Below are 14,085 nucleotides of genomic sequence, written 5' to 3' on the forward strand. Positions count from 1 at the left end.
ACCCTCAGTGGTCATTTGGTCCAACTCCTACCTCACCTGGGAATCACCTCTATACAACCTTCCTAAATGCCACCCAACTACAGACATATCCAGGCTCACGAAGCTCACCACATCCCAAGGCAGCTGATTCTATTTTTTTCAGAGCCTTATTGGGAGAAATTTTCCTAAATTAAGGTGAGAGTATCTGCTATGTACAAGAATCCTCAATTCTATATTCCCTCTGTACTGGGAATATAGCCGCGAACAAATCAGATAAAAACCCCTGACATCATGAGTCCCATTTACATTCTAATGGAACTGTGGAAAACATGGTTATAATGAGGCAGACTTCTGCTTCATTTTTTTTCCTTTGCATGCTTCCAGTGGTGAATATGATAGCAATTTCCTTTGATCAAAGTATAAACAACACTCCAATAGGCTTAATGAACACAATGATTCTATTTTTCCCTTTTAGACACACCTATGAAATAATTTAAAGGTTATCTACATATTCATAAAGTTAAGAATATTAATAAATTTTGAGCAATTTTTAGCCAATTATCTGCTAAAATCTTTTCCTGCATATCCTATTTTATCCTCAATACACTCCCATGTCTCTAGATGATAAGTACTACTATCATTATTGTCATTCTATAGATAAGAAAATGCAGCACAGAGAGCCTAAGTAACTTTCTCAACCTTATAAGACAATTATTATGGAACAACTTAATATTTATGCAGGGCTCTTGGCTCTTTAAAATCTGGAGAAGTTATTTTGTCAAAAGAAAGCTTTTCTGAAACAACCAGGTTATTTTCCATCTGTCTGACATCTAGAAATGAATTTTGACATTGCATCGTCATTCATTCTTCAAAAATGACAGTTTATTCTCTTTATATAAGGTAATTATTTGCATAACTCCCAATAAATGGACAACCTCATTTTGATGAGATTAAAAGTATCAAAATTATCTTGTAAATATTTTATTTTTCTCTGCTACTGAAGAATGACTATTTATCTGATTCACCTTAAGATGCTGGGTTTGGGGGTCAATGTCAGGCAAGTGCTGGAAAGCTCTTCATTGCACAAAACTAGGATCAAAATTGGCGGTTGAAGAAGAATCCATTGAGACTTTTTATTTTTAGAAAGCAGATAAGCATTTTGCAGCACCATTTCTTACATTTGTTCCTTCCTACCAAAACCAGCCAAAATAGAACTCTTGTTGAGAATTTGTATCTATTGCCTATTTCATAACTAGTGGGAGGAGGAATTTGAGAAATAAAGGCAAGGGAAAGTTTTCCCACCAGTTGGTAGGTGCTGATTGTATTTTAGAAATACCCAGAATCAAAATATCTACAATTTTTAAAATTAATAATTTCATCTGTGCTTTCCAGTTATCCATTATAACAGCCCGTGTTAATCTAGAACTAACTATATTGCAGGCACAGCTGAAGTGCTTTATGCAGTAACTCACTCAGTCCACATAACAGTCTCAGTTCTGTTACTGTCAGCTTTTACAGATGAAGAAACTGATGCCAAGAGGGTTTAAGAGATTTGTCCAAGAGGAAGGAGTTGTTAAACCACAGGGCCAGGGGAATCATGCCTAGATGGTCCAGCCCAGAATCTATACTTTTGCCCACAGCATCACATTACTCAGGATATGCTCTTTTTACTCCTTCTCAGTAATAGGCCTACAGATGCAATCAGGGGGAATCTAAAGCGAGATCACCCCTCTCCATCTGCACTAAGGAGTGTTCCCCAAGTGTCACAGTGTTGCAAGCATTCCAGGAAAGTGCAGGAGTCACCCCACAGGTTCAGATTTGTTTAAGGACAGGATCAGACTAGGATGGTCAAAGTGATTTTAGGCACAGACCAAAGGAAAACACCTGGCCTGATCAATGCCAACTGTTCAGTACCAGCTGGAATGGCCTAGGCCTGGGACATGAGTGGGCAGGTTTCCTGGCTGGGAGGAAGAGCCAAGAGTCCAAGAACCTGAGGCATAGCCCGAGCCAAGGATGCCACAGATGTGCGGGTAGGCAGCAGGGAAAGCAAAGATGATAGGAAAACAGACTTAAATGCTTTTTAAATAAGAACTGAGTTCCTCTTAAATACAGTGATACGTATTGAGCTTTAGTGTTCTATTCTCTGCTGTCTTTCTCATTCAGCCACAAATACTTATCTACTGTGATCCAGGCATTGTCACTTCATCATCATTGTTCAGGCTCATAAAGCCAGAACAAGTTACTTAACGCCTCTATGCCTCATATCCTTCAACATAAATGAGAATCATCATTATGTCTAGCTTGTGTGTTCAGGGGATAGTGTTACATGGATGAAACCAGATATTACACACTTAGAATAGTGCCCAAAATGCATACTACATAATTGCTCTGCTATTATTTTTGGTGTAAAGATCAGTGAGGTAATGGTATTAATATGAAAACACTTTATCAATTGTGAAGGTGTCCAGAGTGTAAAGAGTTATTATGCTGAGATTTCATACCCAAGGTTAAGCAGATATCTGAGTACATAGCAATGTCTTGTGTCAGTCACTCTACGAGACTGGACTAGTCAAATGCCAGAAACCCCATAGGAAGGTGGTCATGAACAAGTCAAGTCTTGCTAGGTCACTTCAGTCATTTCTGACTCTTTGTGATCCTATGGACTGTAGCCCACCAGTCTCCTCCATCCATGGGATTCTCCAGGCAAGAATACAGGAGTAGGTTGCCATTCCCTTCTCCAGAGAATCTTCCTGAGCCAGGGATTGAACCAGTGTCTCTTACATCTCCTGCGTTGACAGGCAGGTTCTTTACCATTAGCACCACCTGGGAACCCCCAAGTCAAGTCTGCTACTGCTGCTGCTGCTGCTAAGTTGCTTCAGTCATGTCTGACTCTGTGCGACCCCCCTCAAATGGCCTCATTTGGCTCTGATGAGAATTCCCTGTCCTTTCTACTAGGCTGTTTGTATTAGAGGAAGAAATAAGCCTTCCTCTCCTACTCTGGACAGGCCTGTGCCATTGGCTCACAATGCTAACATCTAACCATCAAGGAATCCATACAGTGGATAGTTATGAAATACTTCGACGTAACATTAGATAAGCCAGAGATTCCCTCAATACAAACAAGTCAGACTGCATTCAGCCTCCACAGCAAATCTATCTCAACTTCTATGGGAACCATCAAAAGTTTTCATATATTTAATACTAAGCAGAAACCCATAAATAACCAAGTTGTTACTCCCAGCTAATGAAACACACATGTGTTAGGAAAAGTTCTAATCATATACGAGAGCAAGTCACCTCACACCTCACAAAATCCAAAGGGCATTTTCTTTAATGAACCAATGGAGAATGCCCTGAATCCAGTGCATTTCCCTCCCTGCTTTAAACACCTGCTCTAAAAGCCTATATTTTGACTGATGAGATCTGCCCTTGAACCAAATATGTGAGACACAAGTAGCAGTTCTGAACCTAAAACAGAAGTAAACTTACTATTTGCCAAATAAAGTCCTTTTGTGAATGCATCTCTAGCACCACCAGAGGCAAGTCCCAAGTAAGAAGAGATGAATAAATGTGTCCTTCTACATCATCTCTAAGTTGTGAGCATGTTTTGGCAACAAGAAACAGCTGTTTTCTTTACTGAACATACTCTTCCCTTCATACCTGGGCACTGTCACCAATAGCCACTTGCACTCATTCATTCATTCATTCAATTAACTAGTATGTTTTCAGCTCCTACTATGTGCCATGCACTTTTTATACATCTCAAAGATAAGGCTAAATGAATGAATAAATCCATGATTTTGCAGAACTGTTGTTTAGTCACAAAGTCATGTCCAATTCCTTTGGGACCGCATGGCCTACAACCCACCAGGTTCCTCTGTTCATGGGCTTTCCCAGGCAAGAATACGGGGGTGAGTTGCCATTTCCTTCTCCAGGGGATATTTTTGACTCAGGAATTGAACCTGCATCTCTGCACTGTAGGCAGATTCTTTACCACTGACCCACTGGGGAAGCTCTTTGCAAAGAGAAATGCTATATTAGTAACTCATCCTGTTATACAACCAATTGGGGCACTTTGAAATAAGAAGCCTGGACACAAACTCGGTCATACTTTCTGTCACTGTTTTGGAATCCGTGATTCTGGTCTAGAGGTCAGGTAAATACTATACTGTGTGTGCTCAGTTGCTTCAATCGTGTCCAACTCTTTGCAACCCTAATGACTATAGCCCACCCAGCTCCTCTGTCCATGGGATTCTCCAGGCAAGAATATTGGAGTAGGTTTCCATGCTTTCCTCGAGGGGATCTTCCACACCCAGGGATTGAACCAGCATTTCCTGTGGCTCTTGTATTGCAGATTGATTCTTTACCACTGAGCCACTGGGGAAGCCCAAATACTATACTACATATCCCTTAAAAACAAACATAAAGAATGAATAAAAGTACTTCTTGGCTATTTGACTTGGTGTTGCTGATAATCAATATAGGTTATTGCCTAACCGATACGAGTAAAGATGGAATACCCCATCTCTCTCCAACCATCTAAAAAATCTTCTGTAAAAAAGTATAGCAAGTACAGATTCATGTGAGCTACCAAGATTCCTTTTTTAAGATACAAATATGCCTGAGCAAGTTAGAAATCATTAGCAGCACAAAGTATAGCCATTTTAATCAGATTGCTTTCCTCTTAAATTTTATTTTGGGAGACTCTTGACCAACTAGAATATGGATTCTTTGTGGATCCAAGGGTTGTCTACAAATTTGGAAGTGTATCAAGATTATGGATTAAGCCTAAACTGCCTGCAGCTCAGATTCTGGCTAATCTATTTGGACCACCCTGGGAAGACACTAATTGTAGCAGCCTGCTATGCCCCTTTGCTCAGTTAAGTCTGACTCTCTAGGATCCCATGGACTGTAGCCCAGCCAGGCTCCTCTGTCCATGGAATTTTCCAGGCAAGAATACTGGAGTGGGTTTCCATTTCCTATTCCAGGGGATCTTCCCAGCCCAGGAGTTGAACCTGTGTCTCTTGAGTCTCCTGCACTAGCAGGCAGATTCCTTACCACTGTGCCAAAGCTGATAATCATGGTTTAGATGGCTGACTCCGGCTTCAGTGTGGTACCTGTTTCACTGACTCACCCCTAACCTAGGCTCCTAGTAGTATTCATGCCTGTGTCCTGACATGAGCTGACTGTATGTGTGATAGTCGCTTTGTTATGTCCAACTCTTTGCGACCCCATGGACTGTAGCCTGCCAGGCTCCTCTGTCCATGGGGATTCTTCAGGCAAGAATACTGGAGGGGGTTGCCATTTCCTTTTCCAGGGGATCTTCCTGACCCAGGAATTGAACCCCCATCTCCTGCATTGCAGGCAGATTCTTTACCATCTGAGCTACAGGGAGGGTGAGAAAAAACAAGAGGAGGCTTTCCCACTGGGCTCTCCACAGATTTCAAGAGCACACGGAACTGGGGCAAGCACTTTCAGCAGAGATGGAGTGATGCCAGGGGTGTGGACAGACACAGGTACTCTCTTTCCTGGGCGCCTTTGACTTTAGCACAGATATTTGCAGGCCAAGCTTTGGCAGAGCCACCTTCAGTGGGCACAACAAGGCCTGTCTGCAATACTGGGGTCTTTCTTGCAGAATTATTTGGGAGTTTCCACACAACAACTGAGAATGGAGCAAGAGCAAAATTTGATTTGTAACACTTGTTAATATGCAAGTGTGGCCTATGAAACCTGGAATTTTTGAAAAGGAAAAAAAAAAAAAAACCTCCCAAGGCTTTTCTAAGCCAAAAAGCATAACTGAAGAGGCAAATCCTAAAATCCTCACTGTGTGGGCCCCCAGCTACTTCCTTTCTGTAATGAGAATTTTACTTGCTGCCACCTACCTGCTTTACAACTTGAAAGTCAGATATTACATCATGAATACATTCATACCTTCGAGAAGAAAAAAACAACTTATATATATTAATGGTGCAGATGTTTATAAGGAGCAGAACATATTTTTGACCTTAAAACTCATTCATTGTTTTTTATAAAGCATTTTTTCCCTTTTTCACTGGTTAGGATTTTAGCTTTAGTTTGTTACAGCAATGGATGAGAAGGAGACATTTATAAGGAATCCAACTTCTTCAAAATTAAAAAAAACACTTTAAACAAAGTTATTGCCCTTTTACCATATTTATCAAAGAAGGGAGCATGTATGATTCTTTTTGTAAAGATAAAGTTTATAGGAAACAAAGATCCATTACAAGTAAATGGAAATTAAATGTTATTGTACAAAGATTTTTCTCTTAAATTCCCAGGAGAAATGTTGGTTAAAGATGAGGAGAGTGTTGGAACATCCCTGGTGGTCCAGTGGCTAAGATTTCACACTCCCATTGCAGGAGGCCCGGGTTTGAACCCTAGTCAGGGAACTAGTTCCCACATGCCTCAACTAAGAAGAGTCCACATGCCATGACTAAAGATCCTACGTGTCTAACAAAGATCAAAGATCCCAAGTGCTGCAGCTAAGACCCAGTGCAGCCAAATAAATAAATATTTTTTTAAAAGATCAGCAAAGTGTCAAGTTGATAAGGACCTTAGTCTCATCTAAAGCAATCCCTTTACTTAAGAAAAACAATGACCAGGAAATTGTGATTTACAGACATCTCAGAGTCATGGAATGGCAGAGCTGGAACCAGGTCTCATGTCTGTTCACTGACAGCTCTCAAGGTACTTTTGCTATCACACACACACACACACACACACACACACACCCTAGAACATCACACAAGCCATTGCTCACATTCTTTTCAAGAAGTAAATAAAATAACATGTGACTTAAATTAGGAATGAGACTTAAAAATTAAGTATGTGTGAGAGAAATAGGACCACTTAATGGAAACATTGAGGTCAACAAATTACATCCTTTGGCATTCTGCAAGGAGTGGAGCCTCTTAGGGAATCTAGAGACTGAATTCAATTCGCTAAGCCAAACATTCAACACGGCAGTTGCACACTTAGCTTACCCTCAGTTACAACAGCACTGGATTAGAGCTCTGTTTGGTTTTGCTTTTTCATTTCTGCCTTTTGACAAGTTTTGAGAAAAAATTAAAAAGCACCATGTGATAGTTAATAGTGAAGAATGCCTATCAACCTGGAATAGTCATTTCTACTATAGCCATTTCTGCAGACACCACCCTAATCTTGTCCCAAATCAGCTCTTGCCTGGATTATATCTATGAGACAATCACATACCCTGGCCCCCTTTCCTTTCACACTGCACTCCACTGCCAGGCTTGTCTCCTTAAATCATTGTTTGTATTATATCACTCTGTATTCAAGACCTATGATGGTGTATGTTTAACTGTTTATTGACTCATCAAAATATTTTAATCTGGCTTCTTTTGGCTCTTCATAATCTGTCTGCCTCTCATCAATTCTACTTTCTGGCAAGCAGACTCCAGGAAATTAATTTCATTCCCATCACCAACACTTTGGTAAATACTTTTCCCCCTTCTCCTTCCCCTCTCTCCACTATTTCAAATCATGTGTCTGTGTGTGTCTGTGTGTGTGTCTGTGTCTGTGTTTGTGTGCATGCACGCTCAGTCATGTCCAACTCTTTGCAACCCCATGGACTGTAGCCCACCAGGCTCCTCTGTCCATGGGATTTTCCAGGCAAGAATACGAGGACAGGTTGCCATTTCCTTCTTCAGGGGATCCTCCTGACCCAAAGACCAAACCTGTCTCTTGGGTCTCCTGCATTGGCAGGCGGATCCTTCACCAGCTGAGCCATCAGGAGGCCCTCCCTCTCTCTTTACTGTTTCAAACCCAGCCAAGCTCCAATCCAACCCACTCAAGTCCTCTATGCAGCGTCCCCACTGTTCCATTCCTCCCTGTTGAGTTCTCCTTTCTCTGGTTTCATGACATTTTCTCCTATTGTTTCATATCTGTTAGTCCTGCATTCCTAAATTTAACACATATCTTTTAGGTCAAGAATCATGTTTTAAGACTCTCTTGAGCCCTCTTCCCACCCCCATCCTAATATGCTCTAGCCTCTTGCTCACTGTAGCAGATTCTCAATAAACAATTTGACAGCAGGACAGAGCAGATATAACAGAGGAAGAGAATGCTAGTTTCACCCAAGTGACGCTGGTAAATGCATAGTACTGTCTCTAGCCCTACCTCTCAGGCTCACTGCCCTTCTTCAGGCTCCACATCACTCCATTTCTAAATTGTTTCTGACTTCTCCCTCTGCAGGCTCTGTAAATCGGTTCTTTCTCTCTAACCATGGTGTAAGTCTGATCTACTTCCAACTAAGGCCATGACACCTTTTAGGCACCAATCCTACTCCAAGAACACTGCCAAATGGAAGTTTTCATTTAGACCCCACCTCTTTTCCTCCATAAGAGAAAGCCCAGTCCTTTCCAGACTGGAAGATAGTGTCCTCTTCACATAGACACTTTAGCTGTCACATTGGTGCCCCAAGTCCAGATGTCCCTCCCCCTCATCCCAGCCAGGACTACAGAATATTGCCAGTTGCCCATCCCTCTGCCACTCCCCCTACCTCCAATGATCAAGATGCAGAGGGGACACCTTGAAGTAGTAGGATCTTCCCACCTGAGTATCTTCCTGCTACTTTCCTATACTGGAGGGCGAGGGGAGCCTTGCTTCCAGCTGTATAAAGTCGCCAGCATCCGAAGTTGCAGCACCCTGCCACTCCTTCCATTAACCACTCTTCCCTCCTAGCAGGTGACCACACCCAGTAGCCCCTAACCTACCCACTCAGGTTTCACCTTCGAGGTGAAGGAAAGTCTTCTCTCTGCAATTTCTCCTTAAAATAGGAAATCATATGTTCTAAGTGGAGCACCAATGTGTTTCATCAGTAGTACTAGCCCTCAGCAAAATACCTCATCTCCCTTTCCTTTGCTTCCCTATCAGCAACAGAAGACCCAGATGATCTCAAAAGTTGAGTCTTTTTTTCTCCCCTTCTCCTGTTCCCCCTAACTTGGCCAGCAAGAAGGGAGTGTAATAATTCTTCTCCGGGCCCTCTTCAGCTCCCTCTGCCTCCCAGGTCCTCCCCCTCCTACCTCTAGTACCCGCCCAGGGCGCACACACAGGCAAATAGCTCTCCACCAGGCTCCACACTCCTTAAGGCCTGCATTGCCAGCCAGCCAAGGAGTTCCTTTTCCTTTTCCTCCTCCTCCCCGGGATGTCTTCTCGGTCTAGTCTCCCAGGCTCCCACTTCAGTGGATTTCCCTGCCACCACTCCTCGCTCGCGGGCACCTGCGCCCCTGCCCTCCGCTCGGCGCCCGCCAGCGGGATCCTTACTGCCCTCGGGTCGCCCCCTGGGCCCAGGGCCGCCGCAGCAGGTGCAGCCCCAGGTGCCCAATTGCCGGATCCTCGAGCTACCCAAAATCACGCAAGTTCTTCCACCCGCCCCTGCCAGCCCCAGGGCGCCCTCGGAGTCCAAACGCCAGCGCGGAAGATTTGCCCTTATTGCGACTCCACCCGAGCCTCTCCTCCCGGGTCTCCCGTGCCCACTGCGGCCACTTACCCAGGGCGAGGGCCGGGAGCAGGGGCAGGGGGCTGGCGCCGCTGCCAGGGGCGGCCCGTGCCATCAACCGCGCTGCGGGGCCGCGCAGCCCCCAGACGAGCCTCCCGCCTCCTCCTGCGCCCCCTTCCCGAGCCGCGAGCGCCCGACCGGGTGCCTGGAAACGAATGCCCGGAGCCAGCAGGAAGCGAAACTACTCCCCAGGCTGGCACCCGGGCTACCGCGCGGGCAAACACCCAGGGCAGGCGGCCTGAAGGTTCGGCGAGTGTCGCCGGGAGGAGGGAGCCTCCTATTTATCCTCGCTCCCGTGGCACACACCCCACCGACCGGGCGCAGGACTTCGCTGCCGTGACCTCCACGCCGTTCCCACCCAAGTTACCCCACACCCACACCCACACTCCGGGACACTTTCGGGCTGCCCTGGGGCCGGCTCACCCACTCCCCCTACTGGGTCGCACCTGGCGGTTCATTTCCCTCCCCCAGGGAAGTCGAAGAGGTTGGGAGGGCACCTGGAGAGGTCCGAGATGTGGGGCCTGCGGGCGGCCCTGGGGGAAGCCGGCTGTGAACTCTTGGAGCCCACTGGGCGAGAATCAGAGCCCCGGACCGCTCTGGAATTCCAGCTTCTCTTATTTCAGCCGATTGTTGGCGTCTTGGACGGACCAGAGCCAACACTAACTGTGGTTAACCTCAGGCATTTGCCAATTTACAAGCTTCTCTTTTCCGTATATAATTAGTTGAATATCTGGGAGTTTGGCCTCACCAGGAGCTACTTTAAGAATGTCACATTTATTTATATATATATATATATCCATTTACTCGTCTATTCATTGCATTTTCATTTATTTATTTAATTCACGAACTCTCCTGGATCCCTGGGTCTGGACGATCCCCTGGAGAAGGAAATGGCAACCCACTCAGGTATTCTTGCCTGGGAAATCCCATGGACAGAGGAACCTGGCAAGCTCCATGAACTGTAGTTCATGGGAGTTGCAAAAGAGTCCAACACAACTTAGTGGCTGAACAACAAACAACAGCAAAATGGATCTATTAGAATAAGGAGAAAGTCTCCGGCTTGCCAAGCACTATCTCTATCTCAACACCCCTATTCTTGAAGGAGAGGTGGGATCTGATGGCTCAGCATCAAGCATCTTCTGGAACACAAAGGCACCCTCACAACTTTCAAAGACAAAAGCAGCATTCAAGTTTACCTTACATGATTAATATGTTCATCTCCAAAATAACTAAAGGGTACAGCAGTTTTCATACTGATCTATGCTCCTCCTGTAAGATCAATATGTGTAATCACGCCCCTTCAATACAGAAGTTTATTTCTATAGCATCCAAAAGTCCAATAAACATTCATTTACATAAAATATGCAGTTCAGATATCTTTCCCTTCCTCCCCACTGTTTAAATTAAATAAATTATTATGTGCTTTTCTTCCATAAGTGACATTTCATTTCAAAACCAATTCACGTTGTTTTAGTGCAGCAGGCAACCAATATATCCAGAGGAATAAAAATCAGTTGTTCATTTCCAAAATCCTATTCTAGCCCCCACACGACAGCTCATAAAGCATCTTTGGGAGGACAGGCACGAGGTTCAGAAAATTCAAGGTTGTGAGACAGACGGTTACTGCACTCCAGATCAAAAGGGCAAGAGCACAGGAAGCTCAGGGTTCACATCATCTCCCTTCTTTCCATCTCCATCCTTCCCTTTTCCTATCTAATATTCTCTCCTTCCCTCTGGATCAGGACCCTAGATTAAGGCACCTTTCAGTCCAAGATGGCACCTTAGGCAACAATTGTCATGGTATCCTCAATGGAACCTTACTGTTTCATTTTCCTTCTCCATAGATACTAATAAAAAATAAAACAAACCTAAGCAAAAAATACCAAATGTTTGTTAACTGTTGTAAAGTGCCAAGACTTGGCATAGTTTCATACCATCTGAATGGCAATTCGTGCCATTCAGATGGTATGAAATTAACATTTTCAGGCCAGTGGAGTATGAAATAGTGTACTTTAGTATATTAACTAGACCAGATACTTTAATAACCTTTCCTAATAACCTCAAATATGCAGATGTCACCACCCTTATGGCAGAAAGTGAAGAGGAACTCAAAAGCCTCTTCATGAAAGTGAAAGTGGAGAGTGAAAAAGTTGGCTTAAAGCTCAACATTCAGAAAACGAAGATCATGGCATGCGGTCCCACCACTTCATGGGAAATAGATGGGGAAACAGTGGAAACAGTGTCAGACTTTATTTTTTGGGCTCCAGAATCACTGCAGATGGTGACAGCGGCCATGAAATTAAAAGACGCTTACTCCTTGGAAGGAAAGTTATGACCAACCTAGATAGCATATTGAAAAGCAGAGACATTACTTTGCCAACAAAGGTTCGTCTAGTCAAGGCTATGGTTTTTCCTGTGGTCATGTATGGATGTGAGAGTTGGACTGTGAAGAAGGCTGAGTGCCGAAGAATTGATGCTTTTGAACTGTGGTGTTGGAGAAGACTCTTGAGAGTCCCTTGGACTGCAAGGAGATCCAACCAGTCCATTCTGAAGGAGATCAGCCCTGGGATTTCTTTGGAAGGAATGATGCTAAAGCTGAAACTGCAGTACTTTGGCCACCTCATGCAAAGAGTTGACTCATTGGAAAAGACTCTGATGCTGGGAGGGATTGGGGGCAGGAGAAGGGGATGACAGAGAATGAGATGGCTGGATGGCATCACTGACTCGATGGACGTGAGTCTGAGTGAACTCCAGGAGTTGGTGATGGACAGGGAGGCCTGGTGTGCTGCGATTCATGGGGTTGCAAAGAGTCGGACACGACTGAGCGACTGATCTGATCTGAAGGGCTTTATTTACTGCCAGAAGTAAAATAAGTACTCCAGAAAGTAGGCCTTTCAAATTTCCTGGCACCAAAGATTCAATCTCTTCAGGACCAAGGAACTTTCTCTTTCTTTTCATTCCTCTTGCCTGCCTTCCTTTTGGACTTCCTTCCTCCTTTCTCTCCCTTCTTCTCCTTCCCTTCCTCTTTCTCCTTCTTTTTCTCTCTCTTCTCTCCTTCTCTCTCTCAATTCACCCACCATGGGGGAAGGTAAATCTAGGCTCCAACCACTAACTCTGGAAGAGTAGGAGATAGGAATTGACCTTCATGAGGCCTCATTTGTGTAACTGAGGTGTGTCTCAATGCTTTAGATTATAAACTGAGCTGTTACTAAGAGAAGTGAGAGGCTAACAGGCAGGAAGGCCAGGGGTCTCCAAACGGAGGAAATAGGCTGAAAGAATCAAACATTTTTTTATCTCTCTCATAAGCAGCAGGAGGAAACAAACTAGTGATACATTTTTTTTTCTTTCCCTTCTCTATACCAATTTAAAAGGAGGTTTCTCTTAAAATACTGTATTGCCATAATGACACCTGATTCCACCTGAAGTTAACTATTCTCAAACCTTGAGTTAACCAATGCATTCTTCTTACGGAAATATTTTTCTTAGTTATGTTAATGTACTATGCATTTACCCCAAACTCTGTCTTCAAGTTGGTATGGCTCAGAACCGACTTGACAAACCAGTATGTTATACTCAGACATTGTTCCCCTAATCTATGTAAACGAAACTCTTTGTATGGTAATCTGCCTTTCTACAAGATTCAAGTCAATCATTTTATGGCCCAGGATGACTCATCTGGTGCCAAGATTACCCCAAAATACATCTTTTGGATCAGGGGGCCTGGTGCCATTCTGAATTTTAAGACATTCCTTTCTTTCATTAACAGAAGGCAATGGCACCCCACTCCAGTACTCTTGCCTGGAAAATCCCATGGACGGAGGGGCCTGGAAGGCTGCAGTCCATGGGGTCACTAAGAGTCGGACACAACTGAGCGACTTCACTTTCACTTTTCACTTTCATGCATTGGAGAAGGCAATGGCACCCCACTCCAGTGTTCTTGCCTGGAGAATCCCAGGGACCGGGGAGCCTGGTGGGCTACCATCTATGGGGTCGCACAGAGTCGGACACGACTGAAGTGACTTAGCAGCAGCAGCAGCAGTGACTATATAGTGTAAGTAAGTGTGTTAGTTGCTCAGTCGTGCCTGACTCTTTTCGACCCCATGGACTGCAGCCCAGCAGGCTTCTCTGTCCATGAGATTTTCCAGGCAAGGATACTGGAGTGGGTTGCCATTTCCCTCTCCAGGGGATCTTCCCAACCCAGGGATCGAACCTGGGTTTCCTGCACTGCGGGCAGATTCTTTACCAACTGAGCTACAAGGGAAGCCCATATAGTGACTATATGCTGCTGCTGCTGCTAAGTCACTTCAGTCGTGTCCAACTCTATGCAACCCCATAGACGGCAGCCCACCAGGCTCCCCGGTCCCTGGGATTCTCCAGGCAAGAACACTGGAGCGGGTTGCCATTTCCTTCTCCAATGCATGAAAGTGAAAAAATAAAGTGAAGTCGCTCAGTCGTGTCCGACTCCTAGCGACCCCATGGACTGCAGCCCACCAGGCCCCTCCGTCCATGGGATTTTTCAGGCAAGAGTACTGGAGTGGGTTGCCATTGCCTTCTCCGAGTGACTA

The 14,085-nt window shown here is 44.6% G+C and overlaps 1 protein-coding gene across 2 annotated transcripts in view; it reads right to left on the reverse strand.

Annotated features, from left to right (window-relative positions):
* BTC (betacellulin) overlaps positions 1 to 9,891 on the reverse strand; it is a 50,033-nt gene extending 40,142 nt beyond the window's left edge. Inside the window, exon 1 of one of the 2 annotated variants that reach the window (XM_070791591.1) lies at positions 9,512 to 9,891. In XM_070791591.1, coding sequence (XP_070647692.1) covers positions 9,512 to 9,575 — 64 coding nt within the window. In that variant the 5' untranslated portion in view covers positions 9,576 to 9,891. The remainder of the gene's footprint in view (positions 1 to 9,511) is intronic. The other variant, XM_019962069.2, reaches the window with a different exon arrangement.
* Between the last annotated feature and the right edge of the window lie 4,194 nt (positions 9,892 to 14,085).

The sequence above is a fragment of the Bos indicus genome, chromosome 6 (genome assembly GCF_029378745.1).
Source record: "Bos indicus isolate NIAB-ARS_2022 breed Sahiwal x Tharparkar chromosome 6, NIAB-ARS_B.indTharparkar_mat_pri_1.0, whole genome shotgun sequence".
In the NCBI taxonomy this organism is placed as follows: Eukaryota; Metazoa; Chordata; class Mammalia; order Artiodactyla; family Bovidae; genus Bos; species Bos indicus.